The sequence below is a fragment of the Dromiciops gliroides genome, chromosome 1, assembly GCF_019393635.1.
Source record: "Dromiciops gliroides isolate mDroGli1 chromosome 1, mDroGli1.pri, whole genome shotgun sequence".
NCBI classification, from domain to species: Eukaryota; Metazoa; Chordata; class Mammalia; order Microbiotheria; family Microbiotheriidae; genus Dromiciops; species Dromiciops gliroides.
The window spans coordinates 37,987,815-38,011,628 of NC_057861.1; the positions used below are offsets into that span (position 1 = coordinate 37,987,815).

General features: G+C 41.0%; 1 protein-coding gene across 2 annotated transcripts in view; it reads left to right on the plus strand.

Annotated features, from left to right (window-relative positions):
* Positions 1-9,333: 9,333 nt before the first annotated feature.
* The window catches only part of GLT1D1 (glycosyltransferase 1 domain containing 1), a 120,771-nt gene continuing 106,290 nt past the window's right edge, over positions 9,334-23,814 (plus strand). For both annotated transcript variants that reach the window (XM_043979380.1, XM_043979381.1), the window contains exon 1: positions 9,334-9,466. In XM_043979380.1, the coding sequence (XP_043835315.1) occupies positions 9,366-9,466 (101 nt within the window). In that variant the 5' untranslated portion in view covers positions 9,334-9,365. The remainder of the gene's footprint in view (positions 9,467-23,814) is intronic.

The window sequence follows — 23,814 nt, forward strand, 5'->3', positions numbered from 1 at the left end:
TGGGCATTTGCTATGAACATGACAGTATGCTAATTATCTTTGTCTTCAAGTCAAGTCAACAAGTATTTATGAAGTGCCTACCATATGCTAGGCATTGTGCTAAGCCCTGAGGATACAAAAAGAGCAAAAACCACCAACTGCCCCTGCTCTCAAAAAGCTCACTGTCTAAGGGGAGAAAACAACATTTAAACAACTATGTACATATAATATATGCATACATGTATATCCAATATGCATTTACATAACATGCATACAAATAACATGCATTTATATGTATACATGTACACACACATATATGTACAACAAATTGGAAATAATCTCAGAGGACAGCATGAACATTAAGGGGAACTGGGAAAAGTTTCTTACAGAAGGTAGGCTATTTGCTAAGATCTGAAGGAATTCAGAGAAGCCAGAAAAAGGAACTGGGAAGGAAGAAAAATTTCATAAACAAAGAGAAAAATTCTGTAACATAATCTTACAGGTAATACAGGAGATGGCAAATTCAAGATAACATAGATATTCAATAACTGAGTTCAAATCCAGTTTTAGACACTTCATAGTTGTGTCCCTGGACAATTCACTTCATCTCTGTCTGCCTCAGTTTCTTCAGCTATAAAAATGGAGATAATTTTTTTTTATCTACCTCACAAGGTTGTCATGAGGATCAAATGAGATAATATTCATAAAGCACTTAGCACAATACCTGATACATAGTAGGTACTTAGTTGATGTCCCCTTCATCTCCACCCCTGCACCACAAGAGATATCACAAAAGGAATAGTGATGAATTTAAGAGAGATAGTAGTATTGTGGAAGTGGAAAAAAAACTATAGATCTGGAGTCAGGTTAGACCTGAATTGGAATGTTGGCTTTGACATTTGCCAAGCGTGGGACCTTGAAATGAGTCGCTTTCCTCCTCCGAGTTTTCTCATCTGTAAAATGGGGATGATAATACTTAGCAAGTTGTAAAAAAAAAAAAAAATGCTTGTGTTAGGGTGCTATTGAGGTATAAATTGGCATCAGTCCACCCTAAAAATGCTTGTGTTAGGGTGCTATAGAGATATAAATTGGCATCAGCCCACCCTAAAAATGCTTGTCTTAACTATAATTTATTTATAATTGCTGCATCATTATGAGAGGCAGCTCTGGTATAGACAGAAAGCTGGCCTCAGAGCCAGAAACACCCAACTTCAAGTCCTGTCTCTGATTCATACTGGCTATGTGATCCTGGTACTGATCACTGAACCTGTCCTTATACCAGACAAATCTCCAGGACTGTAAGTTGGACTTCTGGCCTGCTTGACTACTGGAATAGAGGCAGGAAATTCAGTTCTCCCATACCTACTCCAGCAAAAACCTAAAAAGAGCACTGGGCTGAATAATGATCAAGAAATTCAGTGATAAACTAAAATTATTTCATCCACTCTAGAACCACACCAGAAGCTAACAGGCTATAAGAAGGTCTATAGCAAAGCAAACACCACTATAGGTAACACATGATGGTGCCCTTCCAGCATGACCAGAGATGTGAGATGTGTGGCCTGCAAAACTCTGTATACAGAAGCAATAAGAGAAGAGGGCTCCTCTAGGAATGTCACAGTGCTTTCAGAAATCCACAATAGGGACACAGCACAGCACGCATCGGTGCTCATACTGGTTCACCCCGACCAGTCTTGTCTTGATATGCCATAGGGAGTCCCCAAACTTCAGCACTCTGAACCTCAAAGTTCCAAGAATGTCTAACACCTCAAAAGGGAGACCAGCACAGAAACTCAGTTGACCAACATCAAGATCAAGCAAGACCCTAAAGTGAAGCAAGGGATTGGGGTATGCCCTTGGCATAAAGCCCTAATGTATGAGCTAAGACTGGAGAGATGAGCAAACAGAATAAAATGTGGGCCACTTAGAATCATCACAGATTCAGAGACACCACCAAAATCCAAGAGAATAATACCATTAGAACTGTAAGTGGAGATTCAAAAGAAAAAAATGGATTTTTGACAAGGACTAAGTGAATATTTAGCCAATGTTTAAAAATGCACTAAAAGCTTTGGATAAAAAATTGGAGGGAGAATAAATAGCTTAGAATAGAAAGTGGTAAACCTTAAACAAGTCATGGAATGCCTGAAAATTAGAATGGACCACATAGAAGTCAATGACTCCATGAGACAGTAAGAAATATTAGAACAAAACCTGAAAATTGAAGAAACAGAAGGTAAAGTATCTGTCAAGATGTATATATATATATATACCTATAATACATATAAGTACATATGTGTGTATGCAATATACACTCATGTCATAATTACATCAAACTCAATAGGATATTAAGAGCATAATACCAGAAAAGGAATAGGCATTTGTGTGTGTGTGTGTGTATATGTCTGTCTATCTGTCTGTCTGTCTATCCATCCATCTATCTATCTTCTATCATCTATCTAGCTATCTATATTTATATATCTATTTAGAAAAGACCTTGAGTAGAAAGAACCTAAGAATCATTGGAATCCTAGAATCCCTAAAAAACATAGTTTTAAAAAGCCTAGATGGTATATTTCAAGAAATGATAAATGAAAACCACTCACATATTTTATAACCAGAAGGAAAAGTCAAAATAGAAAGAAACTACCCATCAATTCCCGAAACTAATCCCCAAAGGAAAAGTTCCAGGAATGTCCAGGACCAGAGCTCCCAGGTCATGGAAAAAAATACCACAAACAGTCAGAAAGAAAAAATTCAAGTACCAAGGGATCTCATTCAGGATCGCACAGGACATGGCAGCTTTTTTTCCATGAATTAGTGGAGATCTTAAAAGACAATAGATATAGGCTTACCATGAAGAATAATTTACCCTGAAAAGCTAAGTATAACTCTACAAAGTAAACAAATATATAGCTTGAATGGAATGAAGGACTTTCAAGCATTCCAGATGAACAGACCAAATCTGTATAGGAACATGGAGGAAGGAGTAAGGGGAGCAGGCATTAGATGAACCTAACTCATTTCTGAAATTCAAAAGGAGAGTTGAATGCACACACACACACACACACACACACACACACACACACACACACATTAAATTTAATGTAGAAGTACATCAAAGCCAACAGGGATACAGGTGGAGAGGACAGGGTTCATCATGAGTAGAGAGGTGTTAAAAATGAGGATAATACCAGCAAGGGAATAGTCAGAAACAAAACAACTTACCGATCTCAAAGTGGGGATTAAAAGGGGAAAAAAACTGGAAAGAGACTGGATTTGAACTCAGATCGTCCTGACTACAGGCTTGGTGTTCTATCCACTGTGTCACCTAGAGGCCCCTTAACAATACTTAGACTACTATCTTCATGGAGAAACAGTGAGAAAAGTGCTTTGTAAACTTAGTTGCTGTAGAAATATTACTATTACTATTAGTGTTATTCATTCATTCATCAATATCAACATGAATTTATTAAGAGCCTACTAGAGAGCCTGAGCTAAGGCAGCATGCATACAATGACAAAAATTGAACAGTCCCTGGCCTCAAGGAGCTTACATTCTACTGGTAAGAGGATTGGCTGGGGAGGGAGGGGAGGGTCCCTAAGTAAATACAAAATACACCAAATGCAACATAAGCTTAACTCTCCTAGAGAATCGTAACAGGGCTCTTTTCTCTCCCTGTCCAAAACTCACCTTCTTTTCTAATTCTAGTAGGGTTGAGGGGAGAGACCCGTTACACTCCAAATGAATCTGTAATTTCATTGGTTTGGTTCTTCCCTTCAATAACGCAAAAAACAACCCAGCCAAGCCTGTCTAACCTGTGTGAATCTTATCCGAGTCTTTCCACAAGTTTGCCATAGAGAGCAATTACAGAGCTTTTTCGGAGGTTCCACAGCATTCTGTGGTTCGATTCAACCAGTACAATGAAAGTGGAGCATCGGGAAGCCCCTACCACCCCAGGGAAAGAAAGTGTTCTTAATCTTGGCCGGGGGGGAAGGGGGGGGCGGGGGGGGGGGGTGGCGTGGAATTAAGAAAGGCCTCACATTAGAGAGGGCATTTGAGCTGAGTTTTGAAAGAAGCTAGGATTCCAAGGGGTGTCAGTGAGGAGAGATGGTATTCCAGGCATATGGGTCTGCATATGCAAAGGCACAGGGGAGATGGAATATAATGTAGAGGGAAGAGAAAGTAGGTTAGTTTGAATGGCATATATTCCTCCACAAAATCCCTCCTATTGTGCTTCATGGCAATTTGAAGATGATCCTGAGGTCTAAAAGGTTCTGTCAGCAGAGCCCAAGTTATGGTAATTATGTCTTATCTAAATGGAAAAATTTCATATAGGCTCAGTGACAGGCTGTATGTCTGCCTGGCTAAGTGTGGAACATAAGGACCATAGACTTAGAATCAGTAGGAGCTTTAGAGATCACCTAGTTCAATATCTTCATTTTGCAGTTGAGAAAAATGAGTTTCAGAGAGGGGATGTTTCTTTCTCAGGGTCACACAGCTTAAGTAGCAGTTTCAGGATTCCAAGGATTTCAAAGGAAAAAAATATGAACACTGCATTTTAAATACAAGTCTGCCAGAAACACTTTTATTTGAGTTATATATTAATTGAATGTCTTCATCATTTCTTCTGAGAGAGAAAGGGAGAAAATGAGCAAGCAGAGAGAGGGAGAGAGAGGAAAGAAAGAAGAAAAGGAAAGAGAGGGGGGGAGGGAGGGAAAGGGAGAGGAGAAGAGAGGAGAGGAGAGGAGAGGAGAGGAGAGGAGAGGAGAGGAGAGGAGAGGAGAGGAGAGGAGAGGAGAGGAGAGGAGAGGAGAGGAGAGGAGAGGAGAGGAGAGGAGAGGAGGAGGAGAGGAGGAGGAGAGGAGAGGAGAGATGGAGACCACAGAAACACAGACATAGAGAGATGTCCAGACTGGCATAGTTACCTCCCACCCCATTCTCTTCCTCAAAAGAACTTTGAGGTAACACTTATGGGAAATCAGAAGAAGGAAGATGGGCAGCTAGGTGGCGCAGTGGATAGAGCACCGGACCTGGAGTCAGGAGTACCTGAGTTCAAATCTGGCCTCAGACACTTAATACTTACTAGCTGTGTGACCTTGGACAAGTCACTTGACCCCAATTGCTTCACTAAAAAAAAAAAATCAATAAAAATAAAACATAAAAAAAGAAGGAAGATGTTTTTATATTCTAAAAAAATAGGCAATATGTTAATATGTAAAAATACATCTTTACCCAGTCATGATTCTAAGCAGCCTCTGGTACTCTTAGTTCTAATTTTAGTTGCCATGCTTACTTAATTCATTTCCCTAGGAAAGGCCTTTTTGTTCTCAATTTATCACCCATCTTTTTAAGGGGAGGGGCCAAGTCTGGCAGGGGCCTTTAGACCAGAGAAATATTTATTTCTAAATATTTCTATGGAACCTGAAAAAGAGATTTTTAGTATACTACCACAACCTAGACATCTGACTGTCAATCCCACCATCTCCCCCCCCCCCATTGAACCTACCTAATCAGGAAGTTGGCCATGGGGGAGGAGACTTTTTTTTTTCAAATATAGCAAATTCATGAAAATTATAAAGTACTAGAATTCTTGGCTTTCTTCAGGATTCAGCTTAAACACTAACTTTTGCAGGAAGCCTCTTCTGGTCATTCCCCCTCTGCTGGTAGTATCTCTTCCTCTGATATTACCTTTCATTGCTATACTTTATGTATGCCTTGTATAGACATACCTGTTGTTGTTACTCAGTCATGTCCAACCCTGACGCCATGGACCATAGCACACCAGTCCTTTCTATCCTCCACTATCTCTCTAAATCTGTCCAAGTTCATGTTTGTTGCTTCCATGACATCATCCATCCATCTCATCCTCTGCCATCCCTTTCTCCTTTTGTCTTCAATCTTTCCCAACATCAAGGCCTTTTCCAAATGAGTCACGTCTTTTCATTATGTGGCCAAAGTATTTAAGTTTCCATATTTGACCTTATAGAAGATAGCCTGAATGAATCTCTTTAAGTATTAACTGACTTGATCATATCTATCTACATGCATATTGTCCTTCCCATTGGAATGTAAACCCCTTGTAGACAGGGACTGGTTTTTTTTTCTTTTTTTTTTAGTGAGGCAATTGGGGTTAAGTGACTTGCCCAGGGTCACACAGCTAGTAAGTGTCAAGTGTCTAAGGCCAGATTTGAATTTAGGTACTCCTGACTCCAGGGCTGGTGCTCTATCCACTGTGCCATCTAGCTGCCCCTCTATTAGTTTTTTATGTTAATTTTTTTCATCACTCTTGATCTTTCGTTTTTATGTCAATTTTGTTTCCAGACACATCCTTCTATTTCCTCTACCCAAAGTCATCCCCGGTAACAAGGAATAAAATAGAAAAGAAAGACAAAAACAGTTCAGCAAAATTAATTTAAATCAATTTTTATTGAGGAGTTCAAAATGACTACTGTACAAAATGAGGTAAACAATAATCTGGGGATTAGGGAACTGACGTTTTATTAGTTGTGGGAAATTAATTTATTCCTCTCTTAACCAGGAATTTTATTATAGATTACTCTTACTTCCTAAAATATTAAAGTTTTATCATGACAAATTGTAATCCTGTACTAAATCTTTATGCAACTGACGTTGGGAATGTCCCTGCCCTTTGGATTTCAAGTCTTCTCACTGGTAAAATGAAAGGATAGGACTAGATTAATTCTAAGGTTTCTACCAGCTCTAGATTCTATCTTGGGAAGCCAGGTGAGGCCATAGTGCACAGAGGACCAGGCCTGGAGTCAGGAAGACTCTTCTTCCTGAATTCAAATCTGGCCTCAGACACTTACCAGCTGTGTGACCATGGCCAAGTCACTTCACCCTGTTTGCCTCAGTTTTGTCATGTGTAAAATGAGTTGGAGAAGGCAATAGCAAAACAATCCAATATCTTTGCCAAGACAATCCCAAAAGAAGTCACAACAAAAAACAAGAAAACAAAAAGAAAAAAAATCCTATCTTCTGAAAAATAATGGACTTGGATTAGATCACTTTGTCGCTGTTGTTGTTTGGTGATGTCATGACGCACTAAATTGTATTTAAGTGAGGGAGGCTGTGCAAGGTCACCAACCTCACACTCTTCTCCAGAGCCATATGGGTCCAGTGGCAAGATATACACTGGGACTACTAAATAAGATGACTTATTTAGAAATGTAAGGCATTCCACCTCCTACTTCCCCTCCCCACCCTGTTCCTGACTTTCTCTTCTTTTTCCTAATTTTACTGAAGAACCTGAAGCTCTGAGAGATGATGTGATTTACTTGAGGTCATTCAGGTAATAAGTAACAAAATTCAAATTTGAATCTAGATCTCTGCCTACATCCAATTCCTTTCCACCTCTAAATTTAAGGTCTGTGCCTTAAATTTCCCCTCAAATGGGGATAGCTGGCCACAAATCCGGAGAAGCATCTGACACAGGTGATTCAGTTCAATTCTTAGGGCTATCAAGAAGTGGAGGGGTAGTTAGGTGGCACAGTGGATAGAGCACCAGCCCTGGATTCAGCAGGACCTGAGTTCAAATCCAGCCTCAGACACTTGACACTCACTAGCTGTGTGACCCTGGGCAAGTCACTTAAGCCTCATTGCCCCACCAAAAAGAGAGAGAGAGAGAGAGAGAGAGAGAGAGAGAGAGAGAGAGAGAGAGAGAGAGAGAGAGAGAGAGAGAAAGTAGAAATATGCTGTCTGGGAGGTAATAACAACAACAATATGATATTTCCAATTTTATGTCTTGCAAAGGGCTTTACATACATTTTTTCCTAATTCTAGACACACTAACCCTGTAATGTAGCTATGGGCATTGGTTTTTTTTTTTTTAATTTTTTTTTTTTTTTAGTGAGGCAATTGGGGTTAGGTGACTTGCCCAGGGTCACACAGCTAGTGTTAAGTGTCTGAGGCTGGATTTGAACTCAGGTACTCCTGACTCCAAGGCCGGTGCTCTATCCACTGTGCCACCTAGCTGCCCCTGCTATGGGCATTGTTATCGCATTTAGAGATGAGAAAACTAGATCCAGAGAGAGATGTTAGAAAGTCATTGACATTATTAAACACATTATCATAGTACTAGCAAGTGCTAGAGGTTAAATTTGAACCCAGGTCTTCCTGATTCCAAACTCAGCACTCTATTCCCCTGATATACCAAGTAACCCCACCAGGGGAGTCTGCAAACTAAGGCTAAAATAACTCCTTGTCCAAATTTGGGATAGTGAATTGCTGGCATTTATACATCACTTTAAGATTTACAAAGCACCTTACAAATATTTGAGTCTCACAACAACCCTGGAAGGTTGGTGATTTTATTATCCTCATTTTCCAGACAAGGTAACTGAAGTTAAGTGACTTACCCAGGGCCACTCTGCTAGTGTTTGGTTGTATTTGAACTCCAGTCTTCCTGACCCAAGGTCCAGTGCTCTATACACTATGCCAATATCTGGGAAGATCTGTGCTCCCACACTACTCTGACCAGCAGTTTCCAATCCTCCGGAAGAAGACCCCCTCCCCAAACCCCAGCAGTTTCTAACCACTCCTGTTCCAGTACAGAGAAAGTAGCAAGGACATTTCTATGACCTTATTTTTGTAATCCCTTAAACATCTCCTAACCCAGCTCCCTTCCAACTCCTGAGAGACTGTGATTCTGAAACACTTATTAAGTGCCTACTGCATACAAAGCACTGTTCTAACTTCCCAGGATAGGATAGTTAAAAAAAAAAAGTCCTGTCCCTGTCCTCAAGGAGCTTATACTCTTCTCTGGGAAAAGAGGGTTTTGTCTTTGTCTTTGTATCCTCGGCTCTTAGCACAGTGCTTGGCACAAATGGGGCAATCAAGGAAAGTTAGTTGATTGGCTCACATGAAGGGAAGTTTAAGAGATGGTTGAAAGGTCTAAGAACCCTCAAGTGAGCAGTGAGAAACTCCAGGAGGGAGAGATTACTTCCGGGGATGGGGGGTAGGGGTTGGCAATACTAAAGGATGCTGGTGAACCTGGAGACAAGTTGGCCAGAGATGGCCCGCTGCCCTCCTCCCTTCCTCCTGGCACCAGGGGCCGCTCGTGCCCTGGGATGCTCGATGAGCCCGGAGCATCACTGCTTCACCTCCATTGGCTCCCCACCTCCCTCCACCTTTCCCGGTTGGTACAGGCCGCTCCCGCAGATGGAGGGGCGCACGCAGAGCCAGAGGCAGACCCTCGGCAGGGATCGCGCACTCCCCTCGGCCACACCGCGCGCGCTCTCTCCTAGCAACAGGCGGGGCGGGAGCGGGCTGGGTGAGGGGCTTATCGGGGTGGGGGCGGGGCTTGGCTGGGGGCAGGGCTGGGGCTGGGGGCGGTGCTGGGAGCGGGAGCCTTGGCCGGCCGGTCCATGGCCAGGGTAGCTCGTGTCCCGACTGGCATCATGCGGATCCTCTTCCTGGCCGTGCTGCGGGCGCACACCGGCAACGCCGTGACGGCCGCGCGGATCCGGTACGTGCGGGGAGGCACGGGGGCCGGAGGGGGGAGGAGGAGGAGGAGACGAGGGGGAGGAGGAGGAGGATGTGCAGCCCGGTTCAGCCTGTCCCCAAGGCCAGGGAGGCCCGACTCTCACCTGGCCACGCCAGGGAGGGCCCCTGGAGCCCCACTGAGGACCCCTGGCCCCGGCCCATTCATGTGCCATTGAGGCGCCAATTCCCCTCCCCCATATATCCTTTTTCCCATTAATGTCCCCTCCATAACGCACGCTCCGCTGCCCATGAATGTGCCTTCTGCCCTCCCCTATTAATATGCCCTGATCCCATTAATGCACCTTTTCCTGCCCCTTGATCTGCCTTCCCCCATTAATGAAGGCATCCTCTGCCTCCAATAACGTACCCTTCTGCCATTGCCTCATAGTCCTCATCAGTGCCCTCCTTCCCCTCCGGGAAAACGCACCTTTCTGTGCATTAATGTTCTTGCCTTTGATGTGCCCTCCTATTAATCAGTGCACCATCTCCTTCCAATAACGTTCCCTTCCCTTCCTATTAATACTCCCTATACCCTTCTACTACCGATGTGCCTTCTCTCCCCTTGCACTTAATGCCCTCCTGCCATTGACATGCCACTAATAATATGTAGTTTCCCCCTCCGATAGCATACATTAATATGCCTTAGGCCTTCCCCTATTAATATACCCTTTCTCTCACTAATATGCCCTCTCCTCCACCCATAATTGTGCTTTAGGCCCTCCCCTATTAATATGACCTTGCTTCCCATCAATATACCCTCCTTCCAGTAATATACCCTCCACCCAACTCATTAACATGCCTCATTTTCTCCCCCTAATTCTTTGGATGCTTTTACCCTTTTCTACTAATATGTTTTCTTGCCTTTTAAAATGCCCTTCATTCCATTAAATTGCCCTCCCTCCCTTTATCATGCCTCTTCCCCCATTAATACACCATCCATCCCATTAACACACTCTTAATTCAAGTCAATGAGACATTAATTCATCAAGAAAAAGAGACAGGTAGTATATGGAGAGCAAGCTAGGAAACCAGAAAAACCTGGGTTCAAGTTCTGTCATTTCAATGTGACCCAGGACAAGTACTTACCTCTCTCAATGCTAGGTCTAGGCAACTTTTCAAGACAATATGTGGGAAAAAAAAAAGAATATGTGCCAGAGGAAGTACACTGCCCGCTTTGGAATATTCTTTCTCTCTCTCTCTCTCTCTATATATATATATAGATATATAGATATAGATATATAGATATAGATATATCTATATCTATATCTATATCTATATATATCTATATATATCTCTGTCTCTCTGTCTCTCTCTCCTCTTGGTGAGTGCAAATACAGCTTTAGACACTTACTAGCTGTGTGACCCCGGGCAAGTCACTTAACCCTCTTTGCCTCAGTTTTCTCATCTGTCAAATGAGTTGGAGCAGGAAATGGTAAACCACTCTGGTATCTTTGCCAAGAAAACCCCAAATGGGGTCACAAAGAGTCAGACACAGCTGAAATGACTGAACAAAAACAAATATGTATGTATTTATAGAAGGTAAGCTCTGTGAAGGCAGGGACTATTTCCTTTTTGTCTTTTTCTTTCCAAGGTCTAGCATTGTTCCGAGCAAATATAGTTCTTAAATAAGTGCTTTGTTGAATGATCAAGTGACCCTGATGGATCAGATTTATAATAATTAATATTTCAATGCATTTTTGTGTGACTTTAACTTGTATTCTCTACAAGTACATAAGAATCTCTGTTCTATACAAAACCTTTAAAAAGGCATATACTGTATTGAAAACTGTAGTAAAAGTGATGAAGGAGGTCAAAAGGGTTAACAGATAATCTATCAATAGTAGCTGTCAATAATACCTAAAAGGAATAAGCAGAAAAACCTAAGACTGGAGCTCGAATTTAGATCTGAGTTCCAAGAGGGGTTATAACTTATGGGTCCCAGGGATTAATGAATAATTTAAGATTTGGGCCTTCATTAATTCAAGGCAGGGTCTAGGCTCTTGTTACCCACATTAATCACCACTTATAACAAGAACATAAAGAGGCAGGTCATAGAGATCTTAACTATAACAAAAACGTAGAGACAGGCTATAGAAATTAGGCCTGGGAATGAAAAATATAGGGATATTCTGACCTTGGCAAGTTGAGGTGACATGCGCAGAAAAGGCCAAATTTGTCCCCAGAATCACCTTATGACTTGTAAACCCCCAAAACACACCTCCATGGAAAAAGGTACCCAGCTCAGGGGTTGGCTTAAGCCCCCAGGAACTCCAAATTAGGAGAGGCCCTCCCTTGTACCTCCCTAAGGTGGAGATTATTATATTGAGACTGATAATCAAATTTATCCATACTATAAATATAATTAATTGTCTTTCCTTTCCCTATTCGAGAGACACCTTCATGATGCCCTCCCTGTGGTCACTCACAGTATTGCAATTAAATTTGGGAAACTGAGTCACTGAGTCTTGTAATTCTTTTGGGACGACTCATGATCCATCTGATCAATTTATTCCATCTTACATCAACAGCATTATCTTCTTTGTATACTTTTCTGAAATTTCCTTTTACTTTTTGATATTATGTTTCACAAAAGTTTATATTTTCTCTTTCCTGTTCCAGTAGCATAGACACTACTGTGTACCAGGCACTATGCCTGGTGATAGAAAGACAAAAGCAAAGATTTAGTTCACACCATAAGGCTAGAAATGTGCTCTAGGACCTCAGAGTACATTTGCTTGCGTTCCCTTTGGAGTAGTGGTATGTATATAGAGAGGCTCATAAGACCATAGATTTAGAGCTGAGAAAGACCTTAGAAGTGCAAAAAAAAAAAAAACCACCAAAAAACCCTTCCCATTTTATTGACAAAACTGAGGCCTAGAGACAAGTGACTTGTCAAGGGTCACATAGGTGGTAAGTAGGCTAGTTGAGATTTGAACTCAGGCCTTCTTTTTCCATATTCAACATTCTACCCAGCAAAGAGATGACATTTTATGAAGAGGAAACATGTATAGAGTTACATAAATACAAAACATATACAAAGTAATTTCAGCCCCCACGTCCCATGATTGTGCCTGCCTTCCCTCTTATCCTTGTAGCATCTTAAAGGGGGAAAAAGGTAACATCGACTTAGAACTATAAGGGACTTTGGAAACCATTGAGCCCAAATGTCTGATTTTATAGATGAAGAAATTGAAGTCCAAAGAGGGAGAAGGTAATTGCTCAAAGTCATAGAGAGACTGGACAGCTAGTGGTCCAGTAGATAGTGTGCTTGGCCTGGAGTCAGGAACTCGGGAAGACCTGAGTTCAAATATGACCTCAGGCACTTAATTAGCTGTGTGAGCCTGGGCAAGTTACTTTACCCTCTCTACCCGAGTTTCCTTATCTGTAAAATGAGCTGGAGGAAAAAAAAATGGCAGACCACTCTAATATCTTTGCCAAGAAAATCCCAAATGGGGTCACACAGAGTCAGGCATGACTGGAAAATGACTCAACAACAATATATGGATAGTAAGTAGCAAATTGATCTCAGCAATATTCATCAAGTATTTATTAAGCATTTACTATGTTCAAAATAAGAGGCAACCTAGTATGAATGGCAAACTACTTAAACTTAGCATCCCTAAACAGCTTCTAAGACTCTAAGTTACAGATGAGTTACTGATCTGCATAGGTGGAGGGAGTTTGCTTGACTGGAGTTTCCTACATGACACTGTGGGATTACATAAATGAAAAGGTCAACCAGTGCCTGTTCTTTTAGACTTTACATGCCTAATGCAAGGGGTTCTCAATCTGGGTTTCAGGGAGTCTGTGAACTCAGATGGGAGGAAAAAAAAAAGATACTCCTTGGCAATCCTATGGATTTAATTTTATTCATTTAAAAAACATTGCTCTGTGAAGGGACTTATAGGCTTTACTGTACTGTGAGAGGGGTCCAAGACTCAAAAATAGTTAAGAACTCTTATTTCAGTGGATTTGAACTGAAATCCAGTGTCAACAAGTGAACTTCCCATGTGCTGGGCACTGTGCTAAACACTAGGGATCCAAAGAAAGGCAAAGATGATCTCCTCTCAAGGAGTTCCAAGTGTAATGGGTAAACAAAAAGCAAACAAATAATTGGACAAAGAAACACATACAACTGGAAAACAAGCTTTAGATAATGCAATTGGGAGGTAATTAATGAGGAAAGACACTAGCAGTGGGGGAGGCCTCCTTTGGAAAGTGGGATTTGAGCAGAGTCTTGAAAGAAGTAAAGAGAATTAAGGTAGAGGTGAGGAGGGAGAACATTGGAGGCATGAGGAAGGGGGAAACCAGTGCTAAGGCACAAGTCGGGAGATAGCCCGTTGTGTTTGAGATACTACCTGTAGCCCAGGGTCAGTGGATAGTGGAATTTATAGAGGAGAAAAGTGTAGGAAGACTGTGAGATGACTTTATAGTGTATGTGTTGAGTGGGATCAGAGATGTCCTAGGTAAATCATTTGGCATTTGAGAGGAGGACTGGTCAGTAAATGAAAGAGATAAGTATTTTCTTTTTTTCTTTTTTTTTTTTAGTGAGGCAATTGAGGTTAAGTGACTTGGCCAGGGTCACACAGCTAGTAAGTGTTAAGTGTCTGAGTCCAGATTTGAACTCAGGTACTCCTGACTCCAGGGCCAATGCTCTATCCACTGTGCCACCTAGCTGCCCCCATAAGTATTTTCTTAATCCTCACTGTGTACAAGCACACTGTGCTAGAAGCGGGGAAATCCCTCTCTCTCCTTTACCCCCCAAAAGAAAAAAACAGTTCCTTCCCTTAAACTGGGGACTGGAAGCTAGAGGGTACAGTGGATAGAGTACTGGGAATTGAATCAAGAAAACTCTTTTTCCTGAGTTCAAATCTGGACACTTACTAGCTGTGTGACCCTGGGCAAGTCGTGTCACCCTGTCTGCCTCACTTTCCTCATTTGTCAAATGAGCTGGGGAAGGAAATGGCAAACCACTCCAGTATCCAGGAAGTCGGGAGGTAGATGTGAAGAGGGAGAACATTGCAGGTATGGGGAACAGCCTGTTGAAAATGCCCAGAGCTAAGAGATGGAATGTCTTGTTTGGGGAATGGTAAAGAGGCCAGTGTCACTGGATTTCGAGTTCATGTTGAGATGTAAAGTGTAAGAAGACTGGAGAGGTAGTGAAGGCAGCTTATGAAAGACTTTGAATGGCAGATAGAAGATTTTATATTTTATCTTGGAGGTGATAGGGAGCCACTAGAGTTTGTAGGGGTGGGAGGATAACATGGTCAGACCCATGATTTTGGAAAATCACTTTGGCAGCTGAGTGGAGGATGAATTGGAGTAGGGAGAGACTTGTGGCAGGCGGGCAAACCAGTAGGCTGTTGTCCAGACATGAAATGGATCAGGGTCCTGGCAGTTTCAGAATAGAGAAGCAGGTGTATTTGAGAGATGTTATGAAGAGAAAAATCTACAGTTCTTAGCAACAAATTGAATCTGGGGGTTGAGAGAAAGTGAGGACACTGTATGACAACTAGGTTGCAACTTGAGAAGCCTAGGAGGCTAGTGGTAAATGTGACAGTAATTAGGAAGGTTTGGCAGTGGGGAGGGTTTGGGGAAAAGATAATGAGTTCAGGTTTCAAGCTGTTAAGTTTAAGATGTCTATAGGACATCCAGTTTGAGATGTCTGTTCTGTGGTTGGAAATGCAAGCATGGAGGTCAGCCGAGAGGTGAGGGCAGGCTAAGTAGATTTAAGAATCATCCACATAGAGATGATAATTGAATCCATGGGAACTGATAAGATAGTCAAGTGAAGTAGCATAGAGGAGGAAGCAAAAAGGGCCCTGGCCAGAGATCTGAGTATGACCTCGATGAAAACCTAGAGAGAAGAGAGTTTCAAAGGAAGGAGGGAGATGTCAAAAGCTGCAGAGAAGTCGAGAAGGATGAGGATTGAGAAAAGGCCATTTCAGTTTGTTAGTGAAGAGATCACTGAATGATGAGGTTAGAAGCCAGATTCCAGAGGGTTCGAGAAGAGTGAGTCTTAACATTATATAGGAGGAAATAGTCCTTGCTCAAGTTGCCTGGATTCAAAGATACAGGAAAGATCTGATGTAAATAAAGTTGATTTATAAAGAATACTGACACCATAGGTTTCGCATTAAACTAGGTGACACAGTGGATAGAGTCAGGCCTGGATTCAGAAAGACTCATCTTACTGAGTTCAAATTTGGCTCCAGATATTTTCTAGTTATAAAATGAGGTGGAGAAGGAAATGGTAAACCACTCCATTATCTTTACCAAGAAAGACCCAAATGGGGTCACAAATAGTTACAAAAAAGACTGACCACATACACACACACACACACACACACACACACACACACACACACACAGAATAGGAATACTTAAGCCTTTTTTGGGAGGGTGAAGTGTCATGGACCTCTTTGGCAGCATGCAAATATATAAGGCATTATCATTACTATTATAAGTCTCTAGTGCAGTGACATGATGTTATGCAAAGGCTAGTTCTTGAAATTTCTTGAATCCCCTTCTTCCTAATTTTTACCACAAAGGGAAAGAAACTAGCGAAAGACAATGCCTGTAAAAATTAAAAGAAAGATTTATGAAGCAGGGAAGAAAATTTGACATAATCATGGGTACTGTCCAGCCTAGGAGTCCAGAATAAGACTCTAGGTAACAGCTCACATACAGTTGAACAAAGGGAAGTAAGGAATTTGGATGGAAAGGTGGGCTTAGAAAGAAATGAGTCTAGGGGCAGCTAGGTGGTGCAGTGGATAGAGCACTAGCCCTGGATTCAGGAGGACCTGAGTTCAAATTCGGCCTCAGACACTTGACACTTACTAGTCGTGTGACCCTGGGCAAGTCACTTAACCCCAATTGCCTCAAAAAAAAAGAAAAAGAAATGAGTCTAGGAGAAGTTGGAAGGGGGAAATCCAGGAGTCAAGGATGTGGCCTTTGATACACAAATCAGAAAGCATCCTTGGTGAAAAGCAATTCAGTTCAAGGCCTTATGAGGAAATGTCTTGATAAGAGATATTAAAAAAAGAAAGATTATTCCAAAGTTAGGGAATCACAGAAGACAAGGTCCATATCCTACAATCAGCTAAGTCTTTGGCTTCCAAGGTACTGATTCCTTCCTAAGGATTATTGATGTGTTAGCCAATGAAGCCAGTCCTCATACAACTGCTCTGGTTATCTGGATAATTGGAGGGCTCAAGCAAATCAAGGTATCCATTTTCACACATCTCCTAAAATTATTTTTATGTTGGGGATGATCATAACCTATTTTAGAAAGGAATAATCTATCCCAAAACAAAAAAACTTTCATAAAAATGTCAGGAGCTTCCATCTAAAGTAAACATTTGAAATCTAATCAGAGGCTTGTGAAATATTATAAAGTTTAATCTAGAATATATCATTTGTTTGTTATGACATCCTTGTGAGGTAATGTTATAGTGGAAAGATCCCAGGTTTTACAGTTAGAAAGCTGACACCTAAAATTGATTTTGCTACTTAATTACTTATTTGTCATTGGGGATACCACTGGGAATTGTTGAATGTCACACCTAGATGGGTCCTTAGAGATCAATGAAGGAAACTATCTATTAGGCACCTGTTATGGAGAGAGACTACATGGCTTAGTAGGTAGAGGGTTGGATTTGGGCTCAGGAAGGGTTCAAGACCTACTTCTGACAACTTTATAGCTAGTTGTGTGACCCTAGCCAAGTCACTTCACTCTCTTTGCCTCAGTTTCCTCATCTGTTAAATGAGCTGGAGAAAGAAATGGCAAACTGCTTTTGCTAAGAAAACCCCAGCGGGGTTATGAAGAGTCAGACATGACTGAATAACAAAACTTTTGGGTGAATACAGCAGCTTCTGAAATAATCAGGAGAGACCTCAAACAGAAGGTCAAAAAAAACTCAGCTTTTGTTGAAAAACACAATATCAACACTTTGCATTTTAGGCAAAAGCCTGTCAGAAACAATTTTTAATTAACTTAACAATAATCTAAATTCAAGCATTGTTCTGCCTGAGACAGAGATGTCCAGACTAGCAGAACCCCCTCTTGCCCTCTGACATGCTGTTGAACCCCAGTCATTTTGGACTCTGCTCTGCCCCATTAAGTGAAAAGAATGAATTCAGTGAAGTGGTCACATGTATGCAAAGTTAAATTATTCAAAGAAGTTGTTAATGTATGGAAAATATGGTAATTGGTCTAGCTCAGTGGGAAATAAACTGTGAGAATTTGAATAATCTCCCCATTTCTAGGGGATCGTTATGGGAACCTAACCCTTAACATTTATTGGAATAATAATCATAGTAATGACATCCAGCATTCACATTATATTTTGTAGTTTGCAGAACACTTATCTCTTGTTCACTACAAACCCTTGAAGTAGGTGCTATTGTTATATACATTTTATAAATGAGGAAACTGAGGCTGAGAAGTTACTTGACTCAACCAGGATCATAAAACTAGTAAGCAAATATTTGAGGGAGGATTTGAATTCAGGGCTTCCTGACTTTACATGTAGTAGTCTAACAGCAATGCCATCTAACTGCCTCAACATTGACACAAGGAAATCTCAAGCAGGGAAAATTTCGCAGCATATTTACAAAGTTTGCTATGACTACATTTCATAAGATAGTAATCAATCTTTGAAGAAACTCCTGGAAAATCATTCTCTTGGGCAGCTACACTGGAATCAGGAGAATCTGAGTTCAAATCTAGACTCAGATACTTCCTAGCTGGGCGACCTTGGGCAAGTCACTTCACCCTGTTTGCCTCAGTTTCCTCATTTGTAAAATGAGCTGGAGAAGGAAATGACAAACCACTCCAGTATCTTTGCCAAGAAAACCCCATATGGGTTCACAAGAGTCAGAAATAACTCAGCAACAGAAGCTCTGGTCTCTCACCTGAACAGCTCTTCCAGAAATGGTCATTTAGTGATCTAAAGCAAAGCTTAAACTGTGTGGTCGCATAATTGAATGTGGGGGGGGGGGGTCACAAAAAATTTGACAACAGTAAAAGGTTATGTTTATGTGTTTTATATACTAAAAATGGCGAAAAGGGGTCCCAAGTGGAAAAAATTGAGAAGTCATGATTTAAAGTCACTGAAGAGATTAACTGTCTAATCAATACCCTAATCCCTTACTGGAAATGATTAAAGAGGGTGCCTCGGTTACATAGGTCATTTCTCTAATCCCTTTTGAGTGGATTAGTCAAGCCTCAACTGGCTCAGGCCTGTACCACACCCTAATTACTCTTAGGGAGAAGCCCTTCCTGTTGTTGGTTTGGAGAGTGGGGAGTGGCACAATAATATTCTCTCATGTTCTTATAGTTTTGTGGAGTGAGTTTTGTATCCTCTAATCTTGTAACCCTCTAATTGTTGAGTATATATAAGGTGTCTATTTCTAGCATTTGGCTATTATGAATACTGCAAATAAAATTGATTGTTAAAGAAAGACTGATAATGGGTTTCTTCTTCAGATTGGTCCAAAAGCTTCAGGCTAAGATAATTTTAAAATGCTTTCACACTATTTCCGTCAAGGTTGGGGGTGGGGAGGTGGGGAAGAAGAGGCTTTGCTTCTACACTTTGAAGTGAACTAGGGTTTCCAAGTTGCACAGTCAAGGTATATTTTAAGCTTGATGGACAAAAAGTATAGAGATGGGAGAATTCAACAAGTCCAGTAAAGTTACACAAGCAAGCATTTACTAAGTGCTTACTTTGTGCCAAATCTGGCCTCAGATACTTGACATGTACTAGCTGTGGGATCCTGGGCAAGTCACAACACCAGTTACCTCAAACATCAAGTCATCCTGATGTATAACAGGTGACTTTGCACGGCCCTCCCTCACTTAAATCCAATTCAGTGCAAGTCATGACATCACCTCCCCATGTCTCTTCAAGAATAAAGGACAAACACTACCAAGGTGCCAAGTAATGTACTAAGTGGGTAACTAGGTGGCACCATAGTGGATAGAATGCCTGGGCCTTTAGACAGGAACTCATCTGCCTGAATTCAAATTCAGCCTCAGACACTTAACCCAGGTTCTCTCAGTTTTCTCACTGTGAAATGAGCTGGTGAAGGAAATGGCAAACCACTCCAGTATTTTTTTTTCAGGGCAATGAGGGTTAAGTGACTTGCCCAGGGTCACACAGCTAGTAACTGTCAAGTATCTAAGGTAGGATTTGAACTCAGGTCCTCCTGAATCCAGGGCTGGTGCTTTATCCACTGCACCATCTAGTTGTCTCCACCCGAGTATTTTTGCCAAGAAAATCCCAAATGGGTTCATAATGAGTCTTCCTTGACTGAACAATGGTAAGTGCAAAAAGACAGGCAAAGAATAAACCAAAAAACACAGTACCTTCCCTCAAAAAGTTCCTGGTTTTTTGGTGAGGCAATTGGGGTTAAGTGATTTGCCGAGGGCCACACAGCTAGTAATTGTCAAATGTCTGAGTCTGGATTTGAACTCCGGTCCCCCTAAATCCAGGGCTGGTGCTCTATCCACTACGCCACCTAGCTGCCCCAAAGTTATGTTCTTATGAGGGAGACTGCATGCAAGTCTGTGTACACAGTGTAATGTGATGTTTAAAATTAAATGTGTGGTCACCTTATTACTGTCCCAAATGTAGGGAGAATTAGCTAGGGTTTACTTATAAATTAGAAGCTTTAGCACCAGTTTTGGGCATTAAGCATTTATTAAAGCATACCAGGTATTAGTAAAAGAGAACACCTGGGTCAGAAAGTTAAGAAAAGGCCTATCTAGCCTAGAGTTCCAGCCTCTCTTGGTTCTTCCTCAAGTCCTTCACCACCAGCCTGTTTGAGAGATGAACTCACAGTTGTGGCTCCAACTGCGTCCGGAGGAGAGGCGGTCCTTCCACCCTACTTCAAGCTTATTGGATAGCATCACCCAAATACATTAGTTCACTGGACTTGAGGGTGGTCCTGTGTTGAGGTCAGAATCCGCAGCCTCTGAGAACACACCTTCTTGAGAGTCAGATGGGTGTGTTTTCAATCAAAGTCAATTTCAGGTGAGTCAAAGAGCAGAGTCAGTCAATCCAATCAATCAAATCAATTCGCTTGAGCTGGGGCATTTAGGCGTTCCAAAACCCATTGTTTTCTCACAGGAATTAAGAAGCAATCTTGGAAGGATGGCATAAGTCATGGGAGTGATGGGAGGGGAGACCTGTTGTGGGGGAAGAACAGCAAAAAAGATCCCTGTGATCATCCTAGAGTATGTGATGACAAGTAATGAATAATAAGGGAATAAGATTGAAATATTTATTGAAACCAGCCAGTGAAAGGCTTTAAATGCCAAACAGAGTAGTTTGCATTTGATGTATATGGAACCATTGAAGGTTTTTGAGTAGAGTAGTGATATGGTGAGACCTATCCTGAGGAAATATGACAGGCAGTAGAGGGAGGATGATTTGGAGAGAGGAGACCTCTCTGGGTCTCAGTTTTTTCAGCCTCTAAAAATAATTGGTTTGGACTAGATCATTTATAGGTATCCATTTATCTGAGTATGTGGTATGCGATGTTGGTCTAAATCTGATTCCTGTCAGACTGATTTCTAGTTTTCTTGGCAGATCTTGTAGTGAGTCTTTACCCTAGTAGTTGAGGATTGTGTGTCGCCATGTTCTAGTGTTCTATTGATAATTTGGATTCAGTGTTGTGTCTTTCATTTGAACTGAGTTTTTTGTCTCCTTTTGTGTTGTTGTTAATTGTATACTTTGTTCTTTTGGTTCTTCTGTCTTCACTAAGCATTAGTTTCAAGTCTTCCCATTTTTCTCTAAATTTCTCATATATTTCTTATTCTATGGCACAATAATATTCTCTCATGTTCTTATAGTTTTGTGGAGTGAGTTTTGTATCCTCTAATCTTGTAACCCTCTAATTGCTGAGTATATATAAGGTGTCTATTTCTAGCATTTGGCTATTATGAATACTGCAAATAGTTTGGTAAATTTTTGGCTCTTCTGTTCATCATTGTCCTCATTGGCAAACCTGAGAGAAATATTGCTGTACGGTCAATAATTATGATCGTTTTTAGCAACTATTTTTATATATTTCCAAATTGTTTTTCAAAACTTTTGAATCATTTCACTAGTGAACTAGTGTACTTGTTTTTTCATAGTCAGTTGGATACTTTTTAAGAAAAACATTTTCCATGATTTAGCCATTTGGCATAAACCCTCCTAAAATCCATGCCTACCTCTAGGGCTGTTCTGGAGTCAGTTCTAACCTTCTTACAAGAGCCAGTTGTTAAGTTTTCAGTGCGAGAATTCACACCTCATAACTCTAATATGTAGCAGTTGCTAAAAATTCAGGCTTTTTTTGTTGATTGTGTAGACAAAACAGTATTAATAATTTATATTAAACTTAAAAGTGTGCATACATTTTTTTTCTGGGAGAACCCAGTTTTTAAACATTTACCAGCTCACCTTTTCTTTTGCTGATTAAACATTGCTTGAACTCAGCAGGAGTTCAGAAGATTTAGGGTAAGATTCATCGCTATACTGCAGATATGGTGAACGTAAGCCAATAATGGTGATAATAATGATGATATTATAATAATGAGGAGGAGGAGGAGTAAAAAAAAGCATTTTATCTGGCTTTAAGTTTTGTCACATGCTGTATAACCATTATCTCATTTAAGCCTCACTATATCCCTACTCACCTCCCACTTCTTTGAACTCTTTCCTATTCTTTACATGCCAATTCTTCAGTAGATAAAACCCTTGGCCTAGAGTCAGGAAGACCTAAGTTCATATTCACCCAAAGACTTATAAGCTGTGTGACCCCGGGAAAGTCACTTGATCATAGTTTGTCTCAGTTCCCTCATCTGTAAAATGAGGATATTAACGGCACCTGCTTCCCAGGGTTGTTGTGAGGATCAAATGACTTAATAACTGTAAAGGCTTAGTATAGTTCCTGGAACACAGGAAGTGCTGTGTAAGTGTAGCTATCATAGTCATCGCCGTCATTTTAAATGAGACCCGACTCTTTCCCTCCCCCAACTTCACAAGGACCTCCTTCTCAGAGCTCACTTTGCAGGTTTCTTGAGCACTTATGTCTTCCAGTTGTGTGTGTGTGTGTGTGTGTGTGTGTGTGTGTGTGTGTTACATTGTCCTGTCAATCAGTGCCCAAGTATTAAAGGGCTTTCTATGTGCCAGGTACTGTGCCAGGTTCTGGAGTTAGAATCACAAAGAGGAAAACAAATGCTCCTCTTAAAGAATTTACATTTTAACAGGGGAGATGAAGATAAGGACAAAAATATAGAAGATAAATATAAAGAAAACAAAGTAATTAAAATACCAGGTAGTTTGGGAGGGAGGACGCCAATTGTTGGGGGAGGGTTCAGGTATGGATTCTTGTTGAAAGGGGCACTTGAACTGGGTCTTACAGGAAGAAAGGGATTCTATGAGGCACAAGGGAGAAAAAAAGAGGCATTCTAAGCACTCTCAGACTTGAAGTTTCATGAAAGGATCATGTCCTCCTATCTAAACATCCTATTTCTCCTTGCCCGTCTTTTGCATACCATAGGCATTTAAGATGGGATGTATAAAAAGTTCAAGAAACATGGTTTCTGGGTAATTAATTATTTTTAAAATCATGCTAGCAATAATTAATAAAAGGGGTCAGTGACCCTCTTGAATGCCAAAGACCCCTCATGGAGCCCCCTCAGTGCTTATATGCCTTTGGAAGAGTTGGTGTTCCTGAGGGTGGCAATCAATTCTGATTGGTTAACAATTAATGAGAAGAATGAATATTTTAATGAGAGGTGGGCTTATTGTAATGAGGGGCTGGGAGACATGACTGATCACTTAGTCCTTGACAAAGAGACTAATCTCTTATCCAGACTACCCCAGCCTAAGACAGTCTAGACCAAAGTTTCTTAATTGTATTTATTTGTTTGTTTTTTTCCATTTATTTTTGTTTTTGTTTTGTTTTATTTTTGTTTTGTTTTGCGGGGCAATGAAGGTTAAGTGACTTGCCATGGGTCACACAGCTAGTAAGTGTCAAGTGTCTGAGGTTGGATTTGAACTCAGGTCCTCCTGAATGCACGACCGGTGCTTTATTCACTGTATCACCTAGCTGCCCCTGACCAAAGTTTCTTAAAATTTGGGTTGGGGCCCCATGGAGGTCACATAATTGAATGTGGGGGTTGTGAAAAATTTGGCAACAGTAAAATATACTTATTTTAAACACCTATATACCTGGGGTTGCATAAAAATTTCTCAGGTGAAAAGGGGTTTTGAGTAGAAAAAGTTTAAGAAGCCCTGATCTAGACAAAAGGGGGTGATCCACCTCTCCTCAGAACTT